The sequence below is a fragment of the Ostrea edulis genome, chromosome 1 (genome assembly GCF_947568905.1).
Source record: "Ostrea edulis chromosome 1, xbOstEdul1.1, whole genome shotgun sequence".
Lineage (NCBI taxonomy): Eukaryota > Metazoa > Mollusca > Bivalvia > Ostreida > Ostreidae > Ostrea > Ostrea edulis.
The window spans coordinates 62908964-62936839 of record NC_079164.1 but is presented as its reverse complement, the minus strand read 5'-3'; the positions used below and the strand labels follow the sequence as shown (position 1 = coordinate 62936839).

General features: G+C 35.3%; 1 protein-coding gene across 1 annotated transcript; it reads right to left on the bottom strand.

Moving 5' to 3' along the window:
* Positions 1-2015: 2015 nt before the first annotated feature.
* LOC125648096 (ras-like protein 2) lies at positions 2016-27087 on the bottom strand. Its single transcript, XM_048875021.2, has 4 exons — positions 25728-27087; positions 6452-6534; positions 6070-6265; positions 2016-4126 (listed from the first exon to the last, which is right to left on the bottom strand). Exons 1-4 carry the CDS (start codon positions 26269-26271, stop codon positions 3879-3881), a joined length of 1071 nt encoding a protein of 356 aa, XP_048730978.1. The 5' UTR covers positions 26272-27087; the 3' UTR covers positions 2016-3878.
* Positions 27088-27876: the final 789 nt, after the last annotated feature.

Sequence of the window (27876 nt, the reverse complement as noted above, 5' to 3'; positions counted from 1 at the left end):
AGGGAGAATTGATTGATTGCACCTTCTCGTTGACAGCAGCTTACGGACCTGTGAAGAGTAAGGGTTTATGATAGCTTGTGCTTAGACAATGAGAGGTCTTTATCATGTTCGCACCCACGGTGACAATTGCAATGGACATTGAAGAACGGATAACTTGGTTCAAACCAATTATTCACTGTCCCTGATAAATTTGTTCACAGGAAGCGGGGATGACTGTAAACAGCTCTGGCCGATTTTGACAAAGTACATAGATTTGTCTTCTCATACTAGAGGAGTCTAATTATCTATATGTTAATAATAGATTAGGAAAAAAATTCTGTTATGGAGAACATGTTGATGTATTCAAAATTGATATTGCTTCTGCGTGCGTGTTGACGCTTAGCGAAATTATGGTGACAAAACAACGAGTAAACCTACACGACATATATACAGTAAAAGGCGAATTAGCTCCGGCTGATTTTCCGTGTGGTTTTTATATATAAATGCATTTGGAGTCAAATTTTGAATGACGTACACCTTTCTCGTGGCTAATCGAATGTTGTTCTTGCCAGGGGAAAATCAGCCTTTATTTCGATTAAACGCCTGTATTTTATCTACATATGCACTTTTAAGACTGCTATCCCTCCATACCTTGATGTGTACCACAAAGTACAAATCCTGGTCTAGTGGCAACAAACAATAAATAATGCATCAAGGTTAAAAATCTTGCAGTAGCATCACACATCAGATAATAATACGCGAAAACCTTCTGATATTTTAACATGCTGAATACGGCTAAAACTGATGCTCTTTACAGAATTCTAAAAGCAAAATAAAATCACTATAAGGCACACCATCTAATGAATATTCTAGATACCTAGACTTTGATTATGTATTTATTGTTTTCACATGTTGTATGTTGCCATAGAAATAAATCAGATGCTTTGTTCAAAACCATTTAAGTTACATGTATCTCAAAGTTAACATCAATTTCCTGGTCCTTCATGAAATCTCCTGTAGAACATCTGGTCGGTAAAACTTACATTCATCAGGTGTATTCGCATTCAAAAGCAGACATTAAAAAGTGTATTGATTTTGATATAGGACTTCCTGTTTGATGACATAGTTTGTCGGCGTAAAGTAAACCCTGTTAGAACATTCTAGATGAGTATGTCACAATTTCCCATTACAATCTACACATTCAGATGCTCTGGTCTTCCAGAAAGGAATCCCGTTGAAGAAATACTCGGTAGATTATTTACATAAAATTATACAAAAAATCGGGAAAATATCTAACTTAGAAAATAAGAGGGACATTCAAAGGATAAAGTGCGCAGGCGTAAAGCTTCGCAGTTCATGTATACCCTCATGAATATTTCAAAAATAATATTTATTTCTTAAATGTATAAATATATTTTGAAATCACTCTCATGTATGTAGATTTTTGATTCGACCAGAATGGACTACAAAAATAAAGATAAAAAGAAATGGGTGCTTGTTTTCTGAAACACCCTGTATTTTACATATACGATAATGAAAAGTAAAACATATTTCGGTCTTTGTCGTAAGTTCTTTTGTAAATCGTGGCCCAGGTATTTTTCTCCAAAGAAACAAAACCAAATGTTGCAAATTACAGATCATAATATAAGAAAGAATTTTTTAAGTTACATTTTTTATTCAGCCTTTTCTTCAAAGAAATTTATCAAATCAATATTCAAATTATTGAGAATTAATCAAATCTGATAAAGTATGCTTTTAAAAGGCACATTTTTACATATTGAAAGAACAACACAACAGTAGAATACACAACGCTGAATACAACCTTTCTGTTAAACACTGAAATCATTCAAATCAATTAATCATTTCAGAAAACAATCAATTAAAACTGATTAAAACATTTACAAAGTCAGTTTAAAACAAACGTTCATTAAGAGAACTTTTTCCATGATTCTGCACCATACGTCGCTGTAAATTCGAAGAGTGGAACTTGGCTATCTGCAATAATGTATAGTCATCTCCGACTCTTTTTTTTAGGGGGGGGGGGGGCTACAACTCCTTACGATCTCCGTAATGGTGCAGATGCGGGAGTGATTCACTCCCGCAACATTTTCGATCATTCTAAACATTTGCTAGCTTCGTTTATTTATATAAAAATGATATTATGTTTCTTAGTCAATATATAAATTTACAACCTGCAACTTACTATTTTTGAGACTCTATTCAACCGTTTTAACTATTTCGATATATTAAAATTTCTCGATTCATATTGTGCGCCATGTTTGATGGAACTTCCGGTTGTCAAGTTATTTGCATATACCCATATAAGGCAGGTTACGAAGGAGAAAGCGATTCTGTCGGTATTGAAAAGGTCAAGTTAAGGAGGTACTCTACATTGTCATAATGGCCGACTTCCTTTTAAAACATGGATGGAAATATAAATATCAGCAATATTTGTCTATTCGTTTCCAATAGAATTGCGTAGCCGAGTAGCTCAGTAGGTTAGCACCGACTGCTGAGCTGTAGATCACGCGTCCGAAACCATCAGGGTTTTTCCCCCCAGATTACTTTCTACCAAAACTGCATTTTTTGGCTAAATGAAGTAAAGAGTTTTCAATTTCAAAATATTGCTGCACAGATCCTCCATTTTTCATCCATATCAAATTTCTCTGATGTAGAGTACCTCCTTAAAAACAAACAAAAGAGTGTAATTATTTCTGCCACCATGTGATTTTCTTCTCTTTGTCAGAATGGCTCGAGTAACTACATTTTCGCGCTGATTGTCAATGTTTAGGTTTTTTCCCTAGTAAATCCACCTAAGAGATATCACGATAATAAGCATGTCGAAGCAGACGAAGAATTTTGCATGTTGTACATGACATTTAATGAAAAACACATCCATTAGACATGCTCAAGCGCAAAATTAGTACTCCTTTTAGTGTAAACAACATTGGAGACAAATAAACGGAGCTCATTCCAGGTTATTCATAAAACATTTTGCACCATTACGAAGATCCTATGAAATAGCCACCTCCCGAAAACGTTAGAATAAAAAAAAATCGAAGTGGGCTACATTGTTGCAGCTAAGACTTAACCTGTTCTAATTTCATTTGTATAACATTTACAGTACATGTATTTGTACATTAACAAACCATAACCCCAATAACTATTAAAAGTTTATGATAAAATCGTTTATGGCATGGACATTCATCATTAAAAAAATGAAGCACGACAAATAACCAATTCAAGTTAAAGTACATGGTAAGAATACAACTAAGACTTTGTATATTACTAGGCTTTCAAGATTCTTCCATTAATTTCCATCAGGTCACAAAGTCTTTCATCATTTTATCGGATTCCATGCGGATCTCTGATACATAAAATCCGGTTAATGGAGACAACATACTCTGAAACCGCTTTTAAGAATTGTCCTTCTGCGTTTCTATATAATGGAATGTTCACGTTAAAGAATTAAATACCCAGTAAAACACAAAACAATAGAAAAATAGACATTCAAGCAACATCTGTTAAATGACCTCATTTGTAGTCACATTTATCTTCGCTATTTCCTAGCACTTCTTTTGTAATCACAACTTTTGACAATAACAGGATAAAGTGTCCATTAAAACTCTTCAATGCAGTCATCAATGTCTCAAGGCCAATTGGTATCAACAAGATATAATGCATCGCAACTGTCTCAATGACTGGTTGACATGCTTCAGATTCTACTAGTTTGACTTTTGGTAGTTAGGTTCATTCTTTTACGCAAAAAGAAACGACCCATCTGACTCTTTAACACATGCAGAGTACTTTAACAATAATTTTCTTTGTAACATTTTTGATTTAACGCCGTATGTCTGAATATGATTTTTGAAATAAGCACCGTCATTTTCAAGACACAGCTACAGCACGTAGAGATTTTCACAGGATTTGGCGGTCGCTTCTTTCTTGAAAATTTTGTGCAGAATCTGTTTGCTTTTGTTGACACATCCCTGTAACTGCTCCAGTTTGCCGTGAGACTTTTCGTTTTGTTTCACCTTTAGTCGTATTTGACTGAGGATGCCCACAAGAAGTTCATCCACGTTGTGGTTTAAAACTGTCGATGTCTCGATAAATTTGCAGTCGTAGGTCTTTGCTACAGCCTGTGCCTCTGAAAGAAATATTTTAAAATGTTAATTCAACTCATAACAAATAGTGAAAGTACTTTACGATGATATAAAACCTACTTCCGGTTACATTGCACAATGCCTTGTTTATTTTTTAATTATCTATTTTTCAACCCTTCTTCCAAAGAGTTTTTCACCTGCAGGATTCTCGTATTTACTTCCAAAATATCAAATAGACGTTTCTAACTTTTCTGTCCGTAGGCTTGATAAGTTTTTAATCTTTTGGTGTCATCCTTTCAAATAATAAAAACAGGCTTGACATAGTTATCTTCTACCCTTTAGTTACAAACGGCGCAAATTGACTTAATCTCATAAGATCAATCCAGAGTCAGCTGCATTCAAATTAACCCGTTTCAGTGATAAAACTCGAAAACAGCTTTTTTGAGTGTTTTCTGTTTTACATAAACACTTCCCACCTTCCTGTGCTTAACAGTACTAAGCCTGTCTTCTAGCGATCCTCAAACTATTTTTGTAATCGAGTAGAAAACAGTTTTAATTATGATTATCCTATGTTGTGTTCTTGTACGTTTTGTGTAAATACGCATAACAATGCTCTCTAAACACAATGCAATGCAAGTCTGAACATTCAAAATGCTTTCAGTTCTTCCAACCATTGTGCGTTTTCACATTGAGGCATGTAAAGAACATAGAAATTCCATTTTCCCAAAAATAATTAATGCTGTTTCTCGTTGACCAGGATCAATAGGTAACAAGACGCATGTAGCAAGAGCAATGAGTTTTCCTGCTAAACTTCAACCATTGACTACACGGAATCATTAAGGCTTAGTTGATCTAGACTACATTTTTCAGCCAATGAAATGGTACAGTACATAAAATTTCCCCGTGAGCTGTAAGTGGTACGTTACATTATGTGTATTAAAATGTGTGTTTATGTTATACTAGTATCCTTATCTTATAAGTATCCTTATTTTCATTTATATATGAACAAGTGAAGATAAGGAACAGTTATCAATCTCATAATTCCCACAAAGAATACAAAATGACGAGAGGGGCGGACCCCTGGATACACCAGAGGTGGGATCAGGTGCCTTCAGGAGTAAACATCTCCTGGTGACTGGTTAAACCCACCTTGAGCTCGAGATTTCGATCAGGTAAACGGAGTAATCCGTAGTTAAATTTGATATGTAAAGAACGGCATAACAGTTGGTATGAAACACGTCAGACAGCATCCGACCTAACGACAGCTTGTATTTGTAAATTAGATCGTTAAAACTACTATAGAATTTGCGAAATGTTGACTTTAAACAAGACTGTTAAAGTCCTTGAAACATCAACTTATTTGTTAGTAGCTTATCTCGATTTAAAAACTGATCATACACAGAACATGCTTTTGCGTATTGAATCAGTTGAGAGACATAAATACCATATGCAGGTCATCATGAAATATTTCTACATACAAAAAGCATATATGGAAAGTTGACTTTGTAGAAGCTGAAGTCATCTCGATTGTCAAATTTGATTTTTTTTTTTTTTTTTTTTTTTTTTTTTTTTTTTACATCTATTTACAATATACTATTTATTCATAACTACCCCTTTCACCCCCATTGCCAGTGGGCGAGTTTATATATGTATATGTAAACCACTAATGGTGTTTAATGCATGGATCGCCTTAATCTCTGATGACCATGTACAACATGATAAGTCACGAGTCCAGGTGTTGACTAACAAATCGAAATGTGCAAATGTTGCTGATATGGGTTACAAAGGTTTATATTTTCAGATATAAGAAGAAACCAATACCTAAACTTTCATAATTACTCAAAATATAGACCCCTTTTTAGAAATATCTTAGTCTACGTTAGTATTCGTGGTAGGTCGTGATTTGTTTATGGAAGCAAAGAAGGATATGAGGCAACATTTATTTCAATTAACACAAAATTTTCGTTATGATATGCAAGACACATACCTTCTGTTGTGACAAGTCTCGATCTTGCTAGTTCACATTTGTTTGCCACCAAGATGATTGCAGAATCACTGTGCTCCTCTTTGCGGAGGTTGTAGAGGACATCGACAGCCCGATCAAATGATGATCGATCATCGATACAGTACACCACCACGTAGGCATCGATACAGGAACAGCTTGGAGCGCATCTCTGTGTCATCTATCAACGACCAACATGTATATTCAGGGTAGATAATTATTACAAACATTCACTTCATCTATAACAGATCTATAACAGAAATTTTAATATTGCCTCTTACCAGTCGTCAATATCAATGTAAACAAACTCACGCGAGCAGTGAACAATGTAAATATAGATGAAGTAAAAACTACTTTTGGTACTTACATTATCTGAATCGGGGTCAATGAAGGACATTGTGGACTCTTCACCATTCAGTAATACTGACACAGTTTTCTCTTCTTCCCCATCTACACAGAAAAAATAAGACATTGTAATCACAGTGGGCATTAGCACAGTAAAATGCTTTAATTAGTCATTGATTTGGTACAGTATCATTTCCGTTTTTGATGTTATGGGTTCTGTTCAATTAGTCTGGTTTTTCTCATAAAAGTTCAATAATATCAGTCATACACACTAGTTCAAGTGGCGTACACATTAGTTGACCTTTAGCTAATATATGTACATGAACATCTGTGCCCAACACGCTAAAATCTAAAACAAGAGACCCATGAACTATGACGCTCACGTGAATCATTTTGGCATTCCTGTCCCTCAGAGGAGTTTAAAAGATCTTTGCCTTTTTTAATCCATGACAAATTTTGACCCAACGCATTGAGATGTGACTTAATTACAATATATAAACACATGGCGACACCTCTAGATCAACATGACGATCATGACCTCGCTGTTCTGAAGATATTTCAAAAAGATTGTTTCCCTTAATCTATGTATCGTGTAAGATGTGCTCATGATTTTGGTCCCATCCTAACCATAAGGTCCATATAAAAGCCTGAAGAATTCAGCACCTTTGCAGATTGATATGCTTTTGTATGGCCCTGCTACTGTTAGAATATTTTCCCTTCAAATTCTCTATATATTCTCATGTAAACCTTTGATTCCATGTTACGCCAACCCTAGGCAGATGTGAATCTGTACTACATTAGAATGTTAGCATATTACTATATCTAATCAGTGGCTCTTGCGTATGTTAATAAATGATCAAAATCCAGCTGGTCTCAATATTTTTCCTATATACACCCATGCAAAACTTTAATCCTGTATTGTACCCCCGGGGCCATTGATTTCACCGACTTTGAATCTGCACTATCTGAGGATGCTTGCCTATAAAAATGACTATTCATACGAAAATTTACTATATATCCCCAAGTAAAACTTTGATCCTCTCTTGTGGCCCCACTCCACCCTCGGGGGCAACAAATAAAATTTTTAACTGCACTTTCCGAGGATAGTTGCATATCAATAGGACTAATCAAGGTCTTGCTGTTCTTAAGAAGATTATTCTAAAATATTTCCCTAGATATCTTCACGTAAAACTCTGATCCCCAGTCGTGCCTCACTCTGTCACCGGGGCGATGGTTTGGACAATTTTGATTTCCCTTTACCCAAGGATGTTTTATGGCAGTTATAATGAAATTGGCACTGTGGTACTCGGGAATAAAATCGAAAATAGATCAGGTGAGTAAAAAAGCCGTGTTTGCTTTTTTTTATTTGATAATAAATTCACCGTTTAGCTGAATTTCGATTTTCAATATTATACAAAAACACTGCATCCCGAATGCCGGGACCACGTAGTTTGTATTCTCTAACAAAAAATTAAAATATCCCACAATCATCCATTTTCTTTCAGAAAATATTTTCTTTTCATCACATGTCCCTTAAAGAGTATAGGAACTTATTTTCAAAATAGCTCTATTAAAAGTCATTTACTGTACCGAATTAACCCTACATAAAAAGCCACGACTTCAAAGTCATGTAATGTACTGAACTGACCCTACATATAAAGCCACAACTTCAAAAAAAAGTTTGATTTATCCAGATCTTTTGCTGGGTTTCCCCCCACATGAAATTGCTATTTCCGTTATGAAATACACATTACTTCAAATTGTTGAAAACGAAACCAAGTGTAGGATGGAAACATGAAGTATTTCAATAAGAACGAACAAAGGCTGTAGAAATGGGATTGAATACCCCCACGAGAAAAAATGTGCTGTTGCAGCGAAGATCGGCGGAATCTTGTAAAATGAACCCCATTAGTCTACATCACAAAGCTGTTGTGTTAGTTTGTGACACGTTTTCCATCAGGAATTACACAAATGAATCCATCACAAAGTGCTGGGGCGGGAAATCATTTAATAGACTATATAATCAAGGCCAATTATTGAAATTAGTCATGACAAAAAATTCAAGATAAAAAAAATCACATCGTGACAGGTTCATGAAATATTTGCTAAACAATCATCATCCTATTTTTGCACTGAACACAAACCTCAAACTCTATTGCAATACTGTCAGCTTAATTCACCTGTAAATGTGAAAACATTTTATTTAGCGATATCAGAAGATTAAGATTCATACAGAACTCTCTTTACAGCATGAATGTTACGAACTGTGTGAGCACTTTTGAACTTTTATCATTATTCCAACATCTATGTAATGCAATATTCCCATTGAGGACAATCAGTGACGATAAGCTTCTAGCTGTGTAGCTGAAGAACAGTAGCTCTCTTGGGAAATTGGGATGGAGGTAGACAGTAATTACAAAATATTTCTATTTACTGCGCAACTCTTACTACATCCTAATCGAGTCTTATATTTTCATATAGACGCCTCAAGATGATGACATCAAAGAACCTCATGTTTCTACCACTATACTTCAGTCAATGCATAACATTAAACATTTATTCGAACAAAAAACTAAGAGCTGCAATGAGGTAGTGACGTTCGGATGTCATCTCCAACTCCATCCCATTACGCATCGTAGTTCACATTTCTATTCTCTCCACAAATCTCCTTTTTGTTAAATGAATGTACTTTGAATTGAATAATTCCTAGCTTGTTACAGTAAATCATTGTGTAAAACAGGTGCTTTACTTATATCAAATGTTAACCTTATCAATTTACCAAAATTAACTTTTAAATACTGAATACTTTCATATCTTGTGGCGCTAATAAATATGCTTTTTCTCATTTTATTGCTGATAATGTGTGCTAAAACTAATCGAAAAAAGAAAAAGAACTGCAGTATAAGCAGGAATACAAACAATAAAGAACGGTGTTCAAATTAACTGGCAACCTGACAAGGCTACGTAAACAGGCGAAGTTTACCGAAGCTGGGGGTTTTCAGTTTGAATGAGGTTGTGATAAATGTTTGAAGAACTGTCTTGACATACATGTAGTGGGCTATCTTTGATATTAAAATCTTCAGAGCAGAATATGAAATACGGAGACACGTATTTACCATATAACACTTGCATCTCAGCAGAATATATAATTGCTGGATTTTTTACTTTCTAGTGAAAGGTGAAGATTACAAACGGTGATCAATCTCATAACTCCTATAAGGAATACAAAAAAAAAAAAAAAAATGAGAAAACACGGACCCCTGGACATACCAGAGGTGGGATCAGGTGCCTAGAAGGAGTAAGTATCCCCTGTCGACCAGTTACATCCGTCGTGGACCCTAAGTCTTAAACAGGCAAACGGAGCATCCCAATGCTACTGACTTGCAGCTATTCACTCAGCATTGGAATATAGCGTAAATTTTAATGAGTCCAATCACGACAGGAGTAATGAGATAACGGTGGTACATGTATGCATTGGAAATATAATGCTAGAAATCAAATGTTTTATTTTTTCAAAAAGCACCAATCTGAAAACGAAAGCGTGTCTCTATATTAGTGGAGATCAATGGGAAATGTTTACGGTTTATCGTCCTTGTCTCTCGAGAGTGACACCAAATCATGCAACCAATATATTTTTAATCAGGACAGCTAATGGCTGTATGAAGAGTATGTTAAAAATATTCTTGTAATTAAATTAACCACGATGCATCATTAGTTGCAGCCGCATTGAGAATGTTCCGTGATTTTTGAAACAAAAGAAAATCACATGTTTCAATTAGAGACAGAACTTCATCTCAATCATGAATTCTGTGAAGATTGTGCCAGACAATGGTCAAAATATGAGGGGGAGAACTTTCCACCCTCTCAGAATGGATAAAAAGTATGAAAACAATATCAAAATTTCGTATTGGACACATTAAATGAAAACTGGGTACCATACATCCTTGCGTGTTTGGTAAACCAGAAGTGATGAAAGAATTACATAGGTTACACGGGGACTATGTATTGGTTGCAGCTGACAAAGCTTGTAGCATTGTTTTTGTTTTTAATGCTCATAATTATAAGTGTATTCTAAACGAACTTCGTTTGGTAATTTAACTTATACTCCAAAATCCCTTCCCAAAGACGAAATTCCTCAAAATCATGTTGCAGTTTTAAACACATTTGATATCAGTGGATCGAATGAATATGAAATACCGTACCTATACTGGATTCCAGATTACACCCTTACAGAGATGCATTGCAGGATCCAATTAAAGTTCTGTTAAGACCCTACTCATGAAAATATTAACTGCTGTGAAGAGAAAATTCAGACGTATTGTGCCACAACATATGCGAGAAGTGGAGTAAATCAAATGTGTATTCTCAAAACTTCCAACGAACGTCTAGTAAAATTGAAATTACAAAACGATTCCCAAATTAACAGCATTAATTAACACGTACTATTTTTCAACACTTTACACGACTATTCCTCACGATGAATAAAAGACCAGGCAATTAGGCATCATAGACAATTCTGAATCTTCAATTAACATGAAACATGGGATTTTTGTGCTCCGTCATCCAAACATAAAACACAACCCTGATTCTATGCACAAGCACTCTGAAGATGCTGGAGTTCCTCATTGACAGTATTACGTAGTCTTAGATGATCTGGCCTGGATTTCTCGAAACAATGAGGTCAAAACTTGGACTTAAGTCTGAGATTTTACTGACATTTTGACTATTCAAATAAAAGAAAACTCAAACTTTAAGTTTGGGATTTTATTTTGTTAGAAATCCAAGCCAGGTCTTCCAGCAATCTGTTGGAATTCCCATGGACACAAATTGACCTCCAAATTAACTGACCTGTTCTTGTGAGTCAGAATGTATTCAGAAGTTTTATAAAAAAACCTCTTGATGCAACTTTTAATTCGACATTTAGATATATTGACGACGTTTTTTCTATTAACAATACTTATTTTCATTCATATATCGATTATATATATCCAAGAGAACTCAAAATAAAAGACACCACAGAGTCTACCATATCTGCTTCATATTTGGATATTTCAATGAACATAGATATCACTTTGAAACTAACAACACACTTTTATGAAAGGGGAAGATAACGAACAGTGATCAATCTCATAATTCCTTTAAGGAATACAAAATAAACATTTGGGCAAACACCGACCCCCGGACATACCAGAGGAGCCTAAGAGGAGTGAACATCTCCTGTTGACCGGCCACACCCGCTGTGAGCTCTGTAGCAATATCACGTCATCCACATATGCTATAGCTTTATTTCCTTGTTGTCATATTTTAGTGTGTTATAGAGTTGCATCTCCTGTTAAAAATTTGGATCTAGTAGAACTAATGATTTTGATTTTTACCATCAGGGTTTGAAAGTTATCCTGCATTTCCTTCCAGTTAACGTGACAAAGCACGGTTTATCATTTGATAACGCACCTCAGCAATCTTTGGCACATCCATATTCAAAGCAACCAATAGTAATCATTACGGCAAGTGTTACGTGATCAAGTTTGAAATTATCTTCTTGAATACCGTTCTTTAGATGGAAAGTAATCTCTATCACTGAAATTTATTGGATACTTAAAGAATCATTTAAAGTTCTATAAGGGAAATTACTCTCCAGCTTGGCCGTAAAGAGGCATCTGGTCCAATTCACTGTAGGCTTTCACAACTCCTCCTTCTTAACTTTTGGACTGTAATTTATTTTGCAATGTTTTAAAAGAAAAACAAAACGAAATACAATCTATACTTCGATGCTAAAATGTATTTTTGGGATATATTGTTACCAAACTGTCTTGTCAGCAAAAGAATTAAGCGTCTAACTTTCCCGAGCGTGCATATCGTACTATAGACTTGCTATACATGTATTAGTTATCCGGAATAGAATCTGTTATAAGGAGGATTTTACTATAAAAAACAAACTAAACATTGAATGAAAAAAGTTACTTAGATATTTTATTGAAAGTAGATATTAACAACAAACTAATAACTCAACTGTATGACAAACGGGATGATTTCAGCTTCTCCATCGTCAACTTCCCATATTTATTTAGCAATATTCCATTATCACCTGCATATGGTGTTTATATCTCTCAACCGATTCAATATCAAAGAGCTTGTTCTGCGTATGATCAATTTTTAAATCAAGGCAAGCTACTGACAAACAAGTTGATGGTACAGGGGTTTCAGCAGTCTCGTTTAAAGGCAGCATTTCGCAAATTCTATTGTCGTTATAACGATCTAGTTTGCCAATACAACCTATCATTAGGTCAAATGCTATCTGACGTGTTTTATACAGATTGTTAGACCGTTCTTGGCACTCTGATTTTGACTACGGATAACTCCGTTTATCTGATCAAGATATAGGACTCACGGCGAGTGTGACCGGTCGACAGGGGATGCTTACTCCTCCTAGGCATCTGATCCCACCTCTGGTGTGTCCAGGGGTCCGCGTTGGCCAACTATCTATTTTGTATTGCTTATAAAAGTTATGAGATTGATCACTGTTCGTTACACCTTTCATTGTAAAAGAAAATTTTACGAACCGTTCATTACAGTTTCTACATCGAAAATTGACATCTAAAAGAATTGTATCCGTTTAGCTCAAGTGAGTTTTATTTTTTGCCCCATTAGCCTCTGAAAAATAATTTCGCCACTATTGGAACCAGACCATTGAGCAGTGCACGTAACAGTACATTTACAGATAACCAATAAAATGACAAGAAGGGAAAGAACTGTTGTGATCTGATGTCAACATCTCTGACCATTCATATATTTAGGTGGCATCTTGAGTCGTATTAAACTAAAGTGACTGACCGAGTCAGCTACGAGGGCGGAACAACTTTACCGATGAAGTTTCCGTCCCCTCGTTAGTTCGCAATAAAAAATGTCATAATCTGCAAGTATACGCAATGCTTTCTTCTTTTCCGTTTGACGAAGTCCATCACAATTAGTTCAGACCTCAAGTAAATGCATCGGATATTGTTTAGTTCTGTGACAAAAACTCTTGAATTATATTATCCTTTTATTGTATGATAACAAAAATAAATCTAATGCCCTTCCCAAATAATCTGTTCATCAAATAAAACATAACCACGCCGAGAAGACGACACACAACTAATTTAGTATTTGAATAGGGTGTAACGATCGACCACCATGTCTTTGGATAAAGCCTTTAAATTGGTCTATTCTCCAACTCGTTTACTGGTACGTGTATTTTTAGTCATTGTTAACCATTCCTTTATCCCATTTTTACTTTTAGCTATGCTATTGTTAATCATACTTCTTTGCTATTTCATTCCGTACATAATGCTTCTTTGACATTATGTCATTTTTCATAAAGAAATCATTTTGGGATTATGCCATATCGAATAAGGCTTTTTTGAAATTATGCCACATCGCCCATATTACTTCTTTGGCATTATGTCCTATCGCACATATTATTTCTTTAGCATTATGCCACATCGCACATATTACTTTTTTGCATTATGCCATATCGCACATATTACTTCTTTCGTATTATGATTTATCGCTCACCATACAATAATGTATCGAATTATGCCATGAAGACATCACACTTTCGACTTAAATTCAATTTATATTCACCAACGAAAGAGGTTCGAAGAGATCGGTACTTCAAGTTTGAGATTTATAATCCCAGGTGGGATCCTCTGCAAAAATCTTTATATGGAACACTATATATCGAATATGAAAAGCTGTTTATGAAATGTTCTTCCTTAACAAGAAGCAATGAACTGACTACAGATTTGTCAGTGATGCTTGATGATCAACTTTAGATAAAGTCAGTGACGATTGATGATCAACTGTAGAAAAGGGATTCGTAACGATGGATGGTCAACTACAGAGGAAAAGCATTGGAGTCTTGTTAGTGACGATCTTTGATCAACTATGAAAAAGGGATTGGAGTTTTGTCAGTGGTCGTTGAACCAACACACGTCCTCGTTTGATCAATCTAATACATAAACTGAAGATTGGCAGATAAAGTACATTCGTCTAATTATAGAATCAATTCAGTCAGAACTCTTCTGCAAAAAAAAAAACTCATTTCCTTATATCCGTCTTACATAAAATGACATAATTTAGGATAAACCTCTATTGAGAACCCTTAAATAGATCAATGCTACAAGTATATGCACACAAACATCCGAAGTAACTACTAGGTCCAGGTAGATTATCCCTACTAAATGAGTACCGTGACCACTGTCTTAAAACTGTTCATTAACATGTAATCGAAATGTTCAAAAATTTCCAACAAGATTAAGGTCGCAGACGGACTGTGTGGCTGTAACTCACTCTGAACAAGCTATTAGATCTGATGTTGTCTATGACATGTCAAACGTTTCAATACTTGATCTTTCCTATTTATATTGTATAATTATTCATTCGTATTGTATAATATTTTATTTGTGTTATAAAAAATCATGTGTATTGTATAATTTTTCATTTATATTGTATTGGAGGGATTGTTTATTTCGGTTTGTTACGAAAGATTTTATTGGTTTAATCCTAAATTATCGTTTATAGAATTTGGTAATGCGCGAGGTGTTCAAGATGGTATACACAAGGTCAAGTTCAGGAGCCACGTTTCGCAGGAAAGTACATGTACCGTATTTGCTAAATGCAATCGCTTGGATTACGCGTTCCCCCTCGGAAAATTAAATCATCATTTTGATGTGCCTATTGCGAATAGTGACATTCAAACTTTCCCTTGCTTATCAACCCCGTGTTTAACTAGTGGTGGATCTACAAATTTCTGAACGGGAGGGTGCAGTAAATTGCTGAATGTCTGGGGGTTATCATGAAACCTCCAGTGAGTCCAAAACAAAACCTTGGAAGGGGCCCAGGGGGCGAAGTCCCCTGAAACTAATGAATTCTGACAAAATAAAACATACATGTACATGCATTTTGGACATTTCAATGAAAAAAATAGATCATATTTTTGGGGAGAGGATGTGCCCGGTGCTGGATCCGCCATTGCAAGCTACGTGTTCAACTAATCCAACACAGAACCGGCCGCGGTAACTCAGTGATATATCGTTTGGTTCAAGACCGGGAGATCGTAAGTTGGAGTCCTGCTGCATCAAACCTAAGACATAAACATAGGTAGTCATTGCTCTTTCGCCAAACGCTCGGCATTTAGAAGTAAGCATCACGGGTCTTTCACATATGACCTTAAAAGCAAAGATTCCGTGTTGCGGCAGGTGTTGGCACGCTAAATAACCTTCACTGCTACGACCCTGTGCGGTAAGTATATGTTTAAATCTGCGGTACTTCTCCCATAGCTGAAAATGTCTCAATATGACTGAAAAATTCTCGAAGGGACTTTGACTATTGATATCCTTCGTAACACATCAAAATAAACGATCCCTCAGATACAATACAAATGAAAAAGTTTACAATTGAGAATGTTTACAATACTAATGGAAACTATACAATACAGATGAAAAAATTTACATTACAAATGGAAACTACATAATATAAATGAAAAATTATATACAAAGGGAGAATATGGAATACAAATAGAAAAATATGCGATATAAATAGAAAATATACAATATAAAAGAAAAATATAAGATACAAGTGGAAAAATATACAATACAAATGAAACTTTATGCAATACAAATGAGAAATATAGAATACAAATGAAAAAGTATGCAATCTAAATCAAAAACATAGAATACTAATGGAAAATAAGAGATGTTTGTAAAACACATATGCCCCCATGGTGCAAAATTGAAAAGGGTTATACACACACATTATTTAATTGATAGTAGCATCATCAATTCAAAATAATGAGCAGACAATATCTTCCTATGTCAAAAATAGATTTACCATGTGAACTAAAAATCAATAGGGGTCATCTACTCCTATATGTTGTACCAGTGTACCAAGTTTGGTGTCAATCAAGCAAATAAGTTTTAGAATATATGAGACAATATATTACTATGTCCAGTTTAACCCTTGACCTTTCACCATGTTACCTCAAAATAACTAGGGGTCATCTTCTTCTGAAGATGTACCAGTGTAACAAGTTTGATGTCTGTCAAGCAAAGGGTTCTCAAGATATTGAGCGGACTGTAATATTCCTATGTCTAGTTTGACCCTTGACTTTTGACCATGTGACCTCAAAATCAATACAGGTCATCTTCTCCTAAAGATTTACCAGTGTACCAAGTTTGATGTCTGTCAAGCAAAGGCTTCTCAAGATATTGAACGGATAGTATGTTTCTATCTCCAGTTTGACCCTTGACCTTTCATCATGTGACCTTAAAATCAATAGGAGTCATCTTCGTCTAAAGATATAACAGTGACCCAAGTTTGATGTCTGTCAAGCAAAAGGTTCTCCAGATATTGAACAAACAGTATATTCTAATGTCGAGTTTGATCCTTGACCTTTGACCATGTGACCTCAATAGATGTCATCTACTCCTTAGGATATACCAGTGCATTAAGTTTGACGTCTGTCAAGCAAAGGGTTCTGAAGATATTGAGTGGACAGTACATTCCTATGTCCAGAGTAGACTTACCTTTAACCTTTTGACCTGAAAAACAATAGGGGACCTCTTCTACTGATAAACAACCCACATATGAAATATCATTACGATTAAGTGAATGGTTCTCGATATATTGAGCGGACAACATGTGGTCTACTGACCGAGTTACCGACCGACATGCCGACCGACCGACAGGTGCAAAACCAATATGCCCCTCTTCTTTGAAGGGGCATAATTATACGATACATATGAAAATCATACAATAGAAATGAAAATTTATACAATACAAATGGAGAATATTAAATATTGCAATGTTTGACCTGTCATAGTAATCTTGCTGAGCCAAGGTTATTCAATAGATAAGTAGAGAAGTCTTCCTGCTGCTTAATGATCCTGAATCAAGATAATTAGTGACATTTTGTACAATTGTGAGGCGTGTCTTGTAGCTGAATTTCTTTATAACACCATTTTTATTAAAAAGGGCAAAAATTTGATAATGAACAGTTAATATATTTAATCTTAACAGCAAGATCAGCTATATCGGTGTACTGAATCTGAAATATTCGCGTCCCCTAGATCCATATGGAGTTTAGAAAAGGTGTAGATATTTCTATATTCAGAGAATTGGTATGGATCCATGTACAGTGTTTATCCTATGTATGGCTACATCCATTAGAGTGGATATAGATATGTCCTTTGTGTGGCTACATCCATTAGAGTGGATATGGATATGTTCTTTGTGTGGCTACATCCCTTAGAGTGAGTGTGGATATATCCTTTTGTGATTACATCCCTTAGAGTGGGTGTGGATATATTCTTTGTGTGGCTACATCCCTTAGAGTGGGTGTGGATATATTCTTTGTGTGGCTACATCCCTTAGAGTGAGTGTGGACATATCCTTTTGTGATTACATCCCTTAGAGTGGGTGTGGATATATTCTTTGTGTGGCTACATCCCTTAGAGTGGGTGTGGATATATTCTTTGTGTGGCTACATCCCTTAGAGTGAGTGTGGATATATCCTTTTGTTATTACATCCCTTAGAGTGGGTGTGGATATATTCTTTGTGTGGCTACATCCCTTAGAGTGGGTGTGGATATATTCTTTGTGTGGCTACATCACTTAGAGTGGATGTGGATATGTTCTTTGTGTGGCTACCTCCCTTAGAGTGGATGTAAATGTGTCCTTTGTGTGGCTACATCCATTAAAGTGGATATCGATATGTCATGTGTGTGGCTTCATCCCTTAGAGTGGGTGTGGATATGTCCTTTGTGTGGCTACATCCTTTAGAGTGGATGTGAATATATCCTTTGTGTGACTACATCTCTTAGAGTGGGTGTGTATATATTCTTTGTGTGGCTACATCCCTTAGAGTGGGTGTGGATATGTTTTTTGAGTGGCTACATCCCTTAGAATGGGTGTGGATATATCCTTTGTGTGGCTACATCCTTTAGAATGGGTGTGGATATATCCTTTGTGTGGCTACATCCTTTAGAATGAGTGTGGATATGTTCTTTGTGTGGTTACATCTATTAGAGTGGATGTGGATATGTCCTGTGTGTGGCTACATCCATTAAAGTGGATATCGATATGTCATGTGTGTGGCTTCATCCCTTAGAGTGGGTGTGGATATGTTTTTTGAGTGGCTACATTCCTTAGAATGGGTGTGGATATATCCTTTGTGTGGCTACATCCTTTAGAATGGGTGTGGATATATCCTTTGTGTGGTTACATCCTTTAGAATGGGTGTGGATATGCCCTGTGTGTGGCTACATCCATTAGAGTGGATGTGGATATGCCCAGTGTGTGGCTACATCCATTAGAGTGAGTGTGGATATGTCTTTGTACGATTCCATCCTTCGTGGTGGGTGTGGATACGCCAGGTATGTCTACATCTTTCAGGATGTGTGTGGATCACAGGCAATTGCATCGCTTGGGGTCGAATTTACTATGTAAAGAGTAAAGGTATAGAACTCTAAATATAGGGTACCCATTTTAGCCGGTGTAAAAACAATAAATTAATTGATATAAAATTCTACTTTGTATTTTAATTTATTCATACATAATCAATCTACATTACTACCAAAGTTCATCCCGAAATTCCGTATACTTCCCAAGATATGCAGAAATGAACTCGGAAAAATGCCTATTATTTTTTGGTCGACTTTCAGCTGGACCCTGACACTATACAACTACGCAGAGTGTTTGAGCATTGCAACAAGCTATCAAATAGAATGTGCAGCATAACATATCATTTCTAAAATGAATATCTTACCCCAATTCATAAAATGAAGTCCGTAATAGCTCCAAATGACTGAAATTTTTTAAACCGTCAACTTTCACAATCCCAGCCATCACGGTAGTTTTGACTAATTACCCAAAAGAGATGTAAGGACCCATAACGATTTAGAGATTCAAATACTAATATTTATCAATATTGATTCATTATAGTACATAAATTATGCTAATAACAAGTTTTTATAAATATACAAATGTCTTATTATGTCTATTTTTATCTAAATCACATTATCACGGGTGTTTGACGATTTATGATAATTATGTCAATGTGGGTAGTTAGTGGCACCGATGAAAATGACTTAAACTGAAAGTACAGACGGTTTAAAATTTCCAGTCACTTGGGGCTATTACGGACTTCATTTTATGAATTGGGGTAAGAAATTCATTTTAAAAATGATATTTTATGCTACACATTCTATTTGATAGCTCTTTATATAGTAAATTCGACCCCAAGCGATGCAATTGCCTGTGGTGTGGATATATATCTATATGTCTTTATAGTGGATGTGGATATGTTTATGTACAGTTCAATCTTTCAGGGAGAGTGTGGATAAGTCTATGTATGGCTACATCCTTCAGGATGAATGTGGATATGTTTATACATGTATTCCGTTTCATTGAGCCGCATTGAAAAGTGTGTTGGAAAATAATTTACCCATTGTTTAACATGATGCTCGGGTGACTGTCAAGTCTTTAGCGCCATCTCTTATTACTGGAATGTGACAAATATCGAAATAACATCAATTGATCAGAGTTACTTCAGTTCAAATATATCTACGAAAACTTGTCAATTTCCCGCAGGATCTGCATGGGAAGTAAATTTGAGGATGAAATAATTGGCACATTTCCGTCTGGCAAGCAAACAAGTCTGCGTTACCGTACATGATTCATATGAAGATTTTTCTCGCGGTTAATAAGTGCCGATTCATTTTATAAACCTAGATAAAACCATGTTCGCACAGCTTATTCAGTGAAAACATCGTTGCATGCTATATACCACAACTTGAATTTCATAATGAGCTCCCATGGCTTCAGATAGATTTTCTATTACAATAGTATAGTCTTGTGTTCATTAATTATGTCGTACTTCTAACACACAATGCAACCTCTCTCTCTCTCTCTCTCTCTCTCTCTCGGTTTTGTTTTGTTTGAACATAATTATCGATAGGCTTGTTATGAAGTTCTGACAACTTACAAGTTCCTCTCCTCAAATATAACAAATAAGTGTCATGCAAAGAAATTATTACAAAGTTAAATTACATACGTATGGTGCATATAAACTATTAGAATCCGCAAGGATCATCTCTTTTTTTTACAGCTGCAAAGCTAATGTTCTTCAGCTCCATAGACAAATTTTCTGTGAATAAATGCTGAGTTATTTCATAAACGGTTGAAAAGAATATTTCAAGCATAAGGATACTTTTTACTTACAAAAAATTAATGGTAAGCATCTTCCTGTTTTTCACAAGAACAGAAAGGATTATCAATATAATGATACATGTAATAATAATAATAATATGATGTTAGGTCTAGTTTTAAATCGAAAATGTCTAGATACACAATCTATTCACAACCAGAAATTGCGGTTGACAAGTAACTTTTTATATACTAGTAGTTCGATGTTCACAGCTGTCAAAACCATTTCCTCTTTATAAAACATATTCAATATATGTGTGCATGATGAGATCGAATAGATTATACATGTCCGACTTGTCAAAGAATAATCTTACAATTACAATGTATGGGTATAAATTAAGTCGTCTGATTAACGACGGCTTTCATTGATTCCCATTTCATATACATGTCATTTCCACCAAAGAGTAGATGATGTTGATTTAAAAGAAAGGGACATCGATTTCTAATAGTTCAACAATAAAATAGCCAAGGTGTTAGTACGTTTTCAAAATAGAAGAGTTTACAAAACATGCACAGTAGCGTGTAACATCTGTTCAATATTTGTCGACTCTTAATTATTTATTTGCGAGGAGATATACATCCATCTCTTCTCACGCAGTTCACATATGTGACAAAAATTGGCCACTAAATGATAATCAGTGCGGGAAGCATACTCTGATTATTCGTAAGAGTTCTGTGTTAACGAACTAATTGAAATCCTTAACGAATTTCTCGGTTTGTAGTTGGATGGCAAAGATGAGTAAGAATCAAGTTTTTTGTTGGTACGTGCTGCTCAAATGTAAATGACTAAAATTGATGGACGTCACATTTGTGTTTATGTTTAAATCTTGGACCTACAAGTCGATACGGACACTAAGTTAGCTATACCATTGCAAAACTGATCTGTTTAATTCTTTTGAACCAGCTAAGGAACCCTGTATCGGAGTAACAGAAGATCGATTGGTTGTCTATACACACAGTAGTTATGCAGTCTTTTCTGTTTAACACAGTTGACACATTCTGATACCTCATTGTCTATGGACTTTTGTGTCAGTAGGGCATTTGCATTTCGAACTGTACAGTGGCATCGTAATGCAAGTTTGGTGACGTAAAATGTCAATGTAAAAATCCAAAAACCTAAGTATATATAAATGTACATTATCTGTTTATCAACCATTGCACAGAATACAGTTTTTTACCATCTTTGTGGAACACAGCAGGCAATCTGTATCTATCAGTGACAGCACAGTAATATGGCAAATATGGTCAAGTCCCTTAATTTTCCAATAAATGTCTTATTCAATTCATTTATCTGTAACTAGATTTATAAACCTGAAATTTAGTTTTTGTAAACACGCAAGAGGATTGATGGAAACTGGGAATGATGTTCACTTTGACATGACTGAAAAGGGGCGAATTCATCTCCACCACGGCCGATTACACTATTCAGGGTTTAATGAAATTGTGTAAGAAAAAAATGTTGTTCTGACACTATTTTCATAAAAAAAAAAAACCATTTAGCTTACAGAAGAATAATTGATGTGTAGATAAGAAACAATTATCAATCTCATAAATAATGTAAAGAATACAAACTGGATAAACACGGATCTCTGGAAACACAAGAGGTGAGATCAAGTGCTTAAAAAGTGGAGTAAGCAGTCCCTATTGACCGGTCACACTCGCCGTAAGCCCTACTATCTTGATGAGGTAAACGGAGTAATCCGTAGTCAAAATCAATATATTAAGAACGGTCTAACAATTGGTATGAAACACGTAAGACAGCATTCAACCTAATGACAGATTGTATTTTCAAATAAGATCATTAAAACGACCATAGAATTTGTGAAATACTGGCTTTAAACGAGACTGTTCAAACCCCTGTGTTTAATTCGCCGAGTTTCAATCATCTTTTGTCAAAACATCCATTCAAACTAAAACAAATCCAGACACGTCAATGTAGTTAGTAGTGGTTATTCAAACGCTTTTGATATATACCCTGACCTCTCTCTCTCTCTCTCTCTCTCTCTCTCTCTCTCTCTCTCGATGATTTAACTATTAATGTTTGATGCTGCATGTGCTACCACATCTTCCTTTATTCTTCACTGTCTATTCGTTTTTAATCATTATTTACGATAATGACAATGTTTCTGCCCGCCTTCTTCACAGGTCTCTAACAATACTCAAATCCCTCAGATATGATATTATTAGATCTAATTACCAGTACAGAAGTCAAAATGCGGGCATTGAATCTTTTGTTGGCTTTTTGTTGTTGCTGTTGTGGAAGGAGAAGCCGAAGAGCTCCCAAAAGCTTAAGCATTATTAAACTTTCGCGTCCTCGGTTTTTATTAACAGAAATGTTACTTATTAGACGAGCTAATCGCACCTAATGTTTTAATTGTTATTGATCATTTAGCATTTTATGTGTGAATTGTTGTGACTTAGTAATATCCTCTTCCATATTTTTCATCATTGCTATAATTCCGTGACTTGGCAATCCAGTCCTCTAACACAGGGTGTGCTAAGTTTTCATTTGTGTGGATTGCGCCAGTTGATGGCTTTTCCCAGTGCAAATGTTGAACATTGAAGATGCTTTTTTTGTGTGTTTGCATAGATCTTTTACTTTTTAAAGCTTATACTAATTCAATATTACAAAAAACATCGTCTTTATCACTTTGTCGTATTATAATTGTAAAGAGAAGTATTGTACATTCACAATTACTCTGCCTACGCTTAGCAAAGGTACGACGCAGAACCTGCGAAATAAACAATATTAAACACAACACGGCAAGATTCCAAACAAACCAGTTGTGTTTCAATATTTGATAACAAATACGATTATGCAAACGTTCTACAAGTAGAATGTCAAGTGAAAGCATGTATCGATATTCATTAAATCGAAATGTCTTCTTTACAAAGTTTGGGCATCAAGAATTTAGGGAATCTATAATCAGAGATGTTGATTAACAGGAATTCCCTAAATTCAAAAATGTACACTAGTGCTTAAATGTTGAAACTATATATTACCTTTATTTGATTTGTGTATTATATTTTTGCTAAAATGGATGTTTTCACAGAGCCTTTTATCATATGTCTAAAATGTTCAAAATAGATTTCACTTGTTTGATTTTAACTATTGTTATATTTAATGCATGCATACAGCTTCCAATTTGGAAGTACATGGGCTGATACAGGTGTATTTTACTCTAATAAATCATAAACACTCACTGAGAAGATTATTTTTTTCTTCTGTTTGCATGTAAATTCTTTGTTTACAAGATTATGCCGTTATAAAACTACTCCTTGAGGATTCCAATAAAATTTTCACAAAATATGTGTTGACATATAACAATGTTACTGTTTGTCATTTTGTTGTACCCACCCTTTCTTTATGGCAGGCAGCTGTTTATGGCATTTTTGTGTGTTTTGGAATTGTATCAGGTTTATGAGGGGTCAACCTAAGATACACGTATACTGTACAATTCTTATTCTAGTATGGTTGTTCCCCTTTTTTCCTATGTACATCTTGTTGCAATGTCATTATGGTGCAGGGGGTCAGATTGGATTATAAGTTACCTAAGATGTGTAATACTCTTTATTTAAGTACCTCTTTTCTGATCCCCATTTTTGTACTTGTTAATCATATTTTACTACTTTTCGTCATTTACTTCAATAAATGACATTTTTTCACTTCTACATGGTGTTACGTGTTGTTGCCTGCTTTTAACAAAAAACAAGTTCAGTCGCTTGGCAGGAGAACTAAGGAACATAAAAGTATTTCCGCGCAACATGCTTATATTTCTTTCCTTTTTGTGGGTGGGTGGGGGTGGTTGAATTTCTAATTCTTCACTGCAAAAGCCGTCAGTCTGGTAAGAAAATAGAATTGGGGAACGAACAAAAGACTGCTTGCAATGGAGAACTTCGTTTCATGTATTACCCAACTGTTTGAATAATCATTAGAACTTTATTCAGCACACAGAAATTACTTGCTGAAGGTCACAAATCTAAAGGGAGACATATGTATTATTTGGGACTGACAGAGATTTAATTGTATTGAATAAGATTACGATAAGAATGCATAATTGCAAACCTCTGTCATTTCGCGTTTATCATTTACACCGTTAATACTTCCACAATGTATACCCATGAGCCACTAGGGTCTTTCGATCGATAAACAATAAACATTAAGATTCCATCTGCATATTGTTTTCCAAGCTGATTATTTAGTGTTAAACAATGTAGTTATCCGTGTTGGAAATTGATTTATAGTTATAAAATATTTTGTTTTTGCTTTCGAGATTTCTCATTGGATGGATTTTGATTTTGGTGGGGTTTTTTTCGCGCTTATCATTTTATATGATTTAAAAATGTGACAAAATTGAATTTAATAATTCTAAGTCAATACAAGTACATCCTCCAAGAATCAAGGAATTCTAAACATAAACAAGAGCTTATTGGATTATTTGATTTATTGGAATTTATCAGATTCATTACCACACTGGTCTTAAGAAACACACCGTAAAGGGTTTAATACTGCTTGAGAAACAAGTTAAAAATGTCCTTCGCCAATATTGATCGAGGAAACTGTATTATCCAAAATTCTTTTATTCCGCCAAACTTTACAATATCTTAACTAAATTCTAATTTTGGAAAATTTGAATTCAACTTTTAATCGACCATAGTTTAATGAAAGTTTCCTGCACGTATGTCTTTTTCTAAACATAAAATAATGTCCTCCAATAATTATATCTGAGGATTTAAGACAAAGTGCAATGAGTTCTTAAAATTGCATGAACGTGTCAATATTTGGTTTAAACGTTATCAATTTTTACGAGATTAACAACAAATATCAGCTATCTGCGTGAAGGGACCATTGATGTGGGAGGAAACCGGAATACCCGGAGGAATCAGACATATCCAAGGTGGCGACCACCATACCCTGTCACACACAACCACTGCCGATCACGAGGATCAAACTCGGGTGACAGCGGTGAGAACCTAGTGTGTTAACTACGACGCTACCCGGGCAATATCTGACACAAAGGAAGCAGAATTACAAAGATTGAAAAAAGTCATCTTACCAACACTGGTATCAAAGCCACCAAGGTATTCCGATGTCATGAACTGCAATGTTAAGGCGGTCTTTCCGACTCCTTGGGCTCCCATCATAAGGATTCGATAAGGTTTATGGTGTTCTGTTAAACTTGTCTGTGAAATAGAGCTCGATGTTCGTGACAAAGCACCAAATTCACTTCCCGAGGAAACAACACTGTTTGTACTTCTTGAAATCATGGAGTCTCCACGATTTACCAAACCTTTGGCCGTCTTCTCAAAGGTCCTGAGCCGGTACAAATCTTGCTCACTATCTTCATACAAAATTCCTGCCGATTTTATCTCCAGAAGATTGGGTTTCTTGTAGTTGCTTCTCGATGGCAAACTACTTGTTCTGGGACGCATATCGCCAAGATCAAAGTCCTCTGGGGGCCTGATTTTAGGTTTTTTCATTGAAGTTGATCGTATTCGCGGTCTTGGGGACACATGCAGCGTCCTCATTGCAATTTCTGCCATAGCGGGACTGGGGACCCTTCTGTGTCTGTCGTTGTCGGTGAAGTTTAATCCGTTCATTGTTGTTGATTTTCAGAAAAATCAAAGCGCTTCAAAAAAAACTCACAACTATCATTGTGTTGTAAATATTTATAAAGTTAACTGCCAATAATTCTCCTATGATGGTGTATCTAATTAATACGATGTTTCACTCAATTTTTACATACAAAGTTTTTGTTATTTCAACTCAGTAATGCATCAACTTTCACACTGTATATGAAATTGAGATCAATTCTGCAAAGGATGTTTATTGCAGAACAAATAGAAAGAATTTCACACTATCAACAAGCACCGTCATATCGAAGTCCGTAAAATAGCAGGTTATCATGACAGCATTGCGTTTATATTGCTCGCACGACCGTGAACACACCGCAGTACCATCTGATTGGCCAACCTACCTTACTGAACTTTTGAGATACAGAGGAAATCGATACAAGGTTATACGCTATTTCTCATGTTTCATTCATAAATAACTACACCTGTTTGAAACTGGATCACAATTAATCAGGGGGGAGACAGAATCCGGAATCGATACAAAAATGGCATTATACAAACTTGCTGCATGGTTGATTGCCTGGTAAACACTTTCTCTGATGCCAGGTTCTAACAAAAATTGACGACATCGTTTCACAAAACACAGTAAACACGTGCACAAATTCTCATGATAAACAAAAGACGAGCATCACAACACTCCAATAACAATCCAGTAACAATCCAGGGGGCTGTGCACTTAATGAGGAGGATTTGTTTTCCTTTAGAATTAATTACGAAATGTTTACCGTATTTTACTGGAGATGTACGTCATTTTGCACAGTTTTGTTACAAATGTTGAAATAAAAGAGTGTTGTTACTAGTACTTTAAACAACCTACAATTTAAAATCTATAATCAACAGTTCCACTGGAGACGAGGCGGAGTACATAAAACGTTCAATCCTTTTAGAAATAACGCGGTATGTTATTGTTTGTGACATTTACAGCAACTCAAAAATCAGACCTAACTCTACCAGAAGGCACTTTATTATCAATATCATATATGGTATTGTAAGGGATATACAATTGATACTTTGTATCTTTCTAATTAAAATTTGGAATGCGAAAAAGTGATATATGGAAACCAAAATTGATAAAATACTGGTATATATTGATTTTGAAGAAGTAATTCATTCTCTGATTGATTAAAGAGGACATCGATTTAACATATTGCATTAATTTGCCTTGCACCAAGACATGTTTACGGTCAAAGAAGCGTATATCCCATTGTCAATTACAAACACACATGTACATTGTAATGTTGAATTAAATTTTCCTTAGATAGCATATTCTAATTTGTTCACCTTTGTTTTATCTTGTATCATATTCCAAAACGACCGTTGTTATAGAGCAGGAAAAAATACCAAATGCAATCCGTTATTTTCTGATTATCTCCTTTTTGTATGTGATACTTGATTAATGTATGCCTTAAGGAATCTTTCTACACTTCACAATGAAAAATTCCAATGTATCTGTGCTGCAGGGAAAATTGAAACGCATGTATACGGATAGCGCTGGCTGAGGGAAATTCGTGCACTTTTTGTGTGTAAAGCCATCTGCTCTTGGATGTAACGCTTGGAATTCTTTCTCATTTG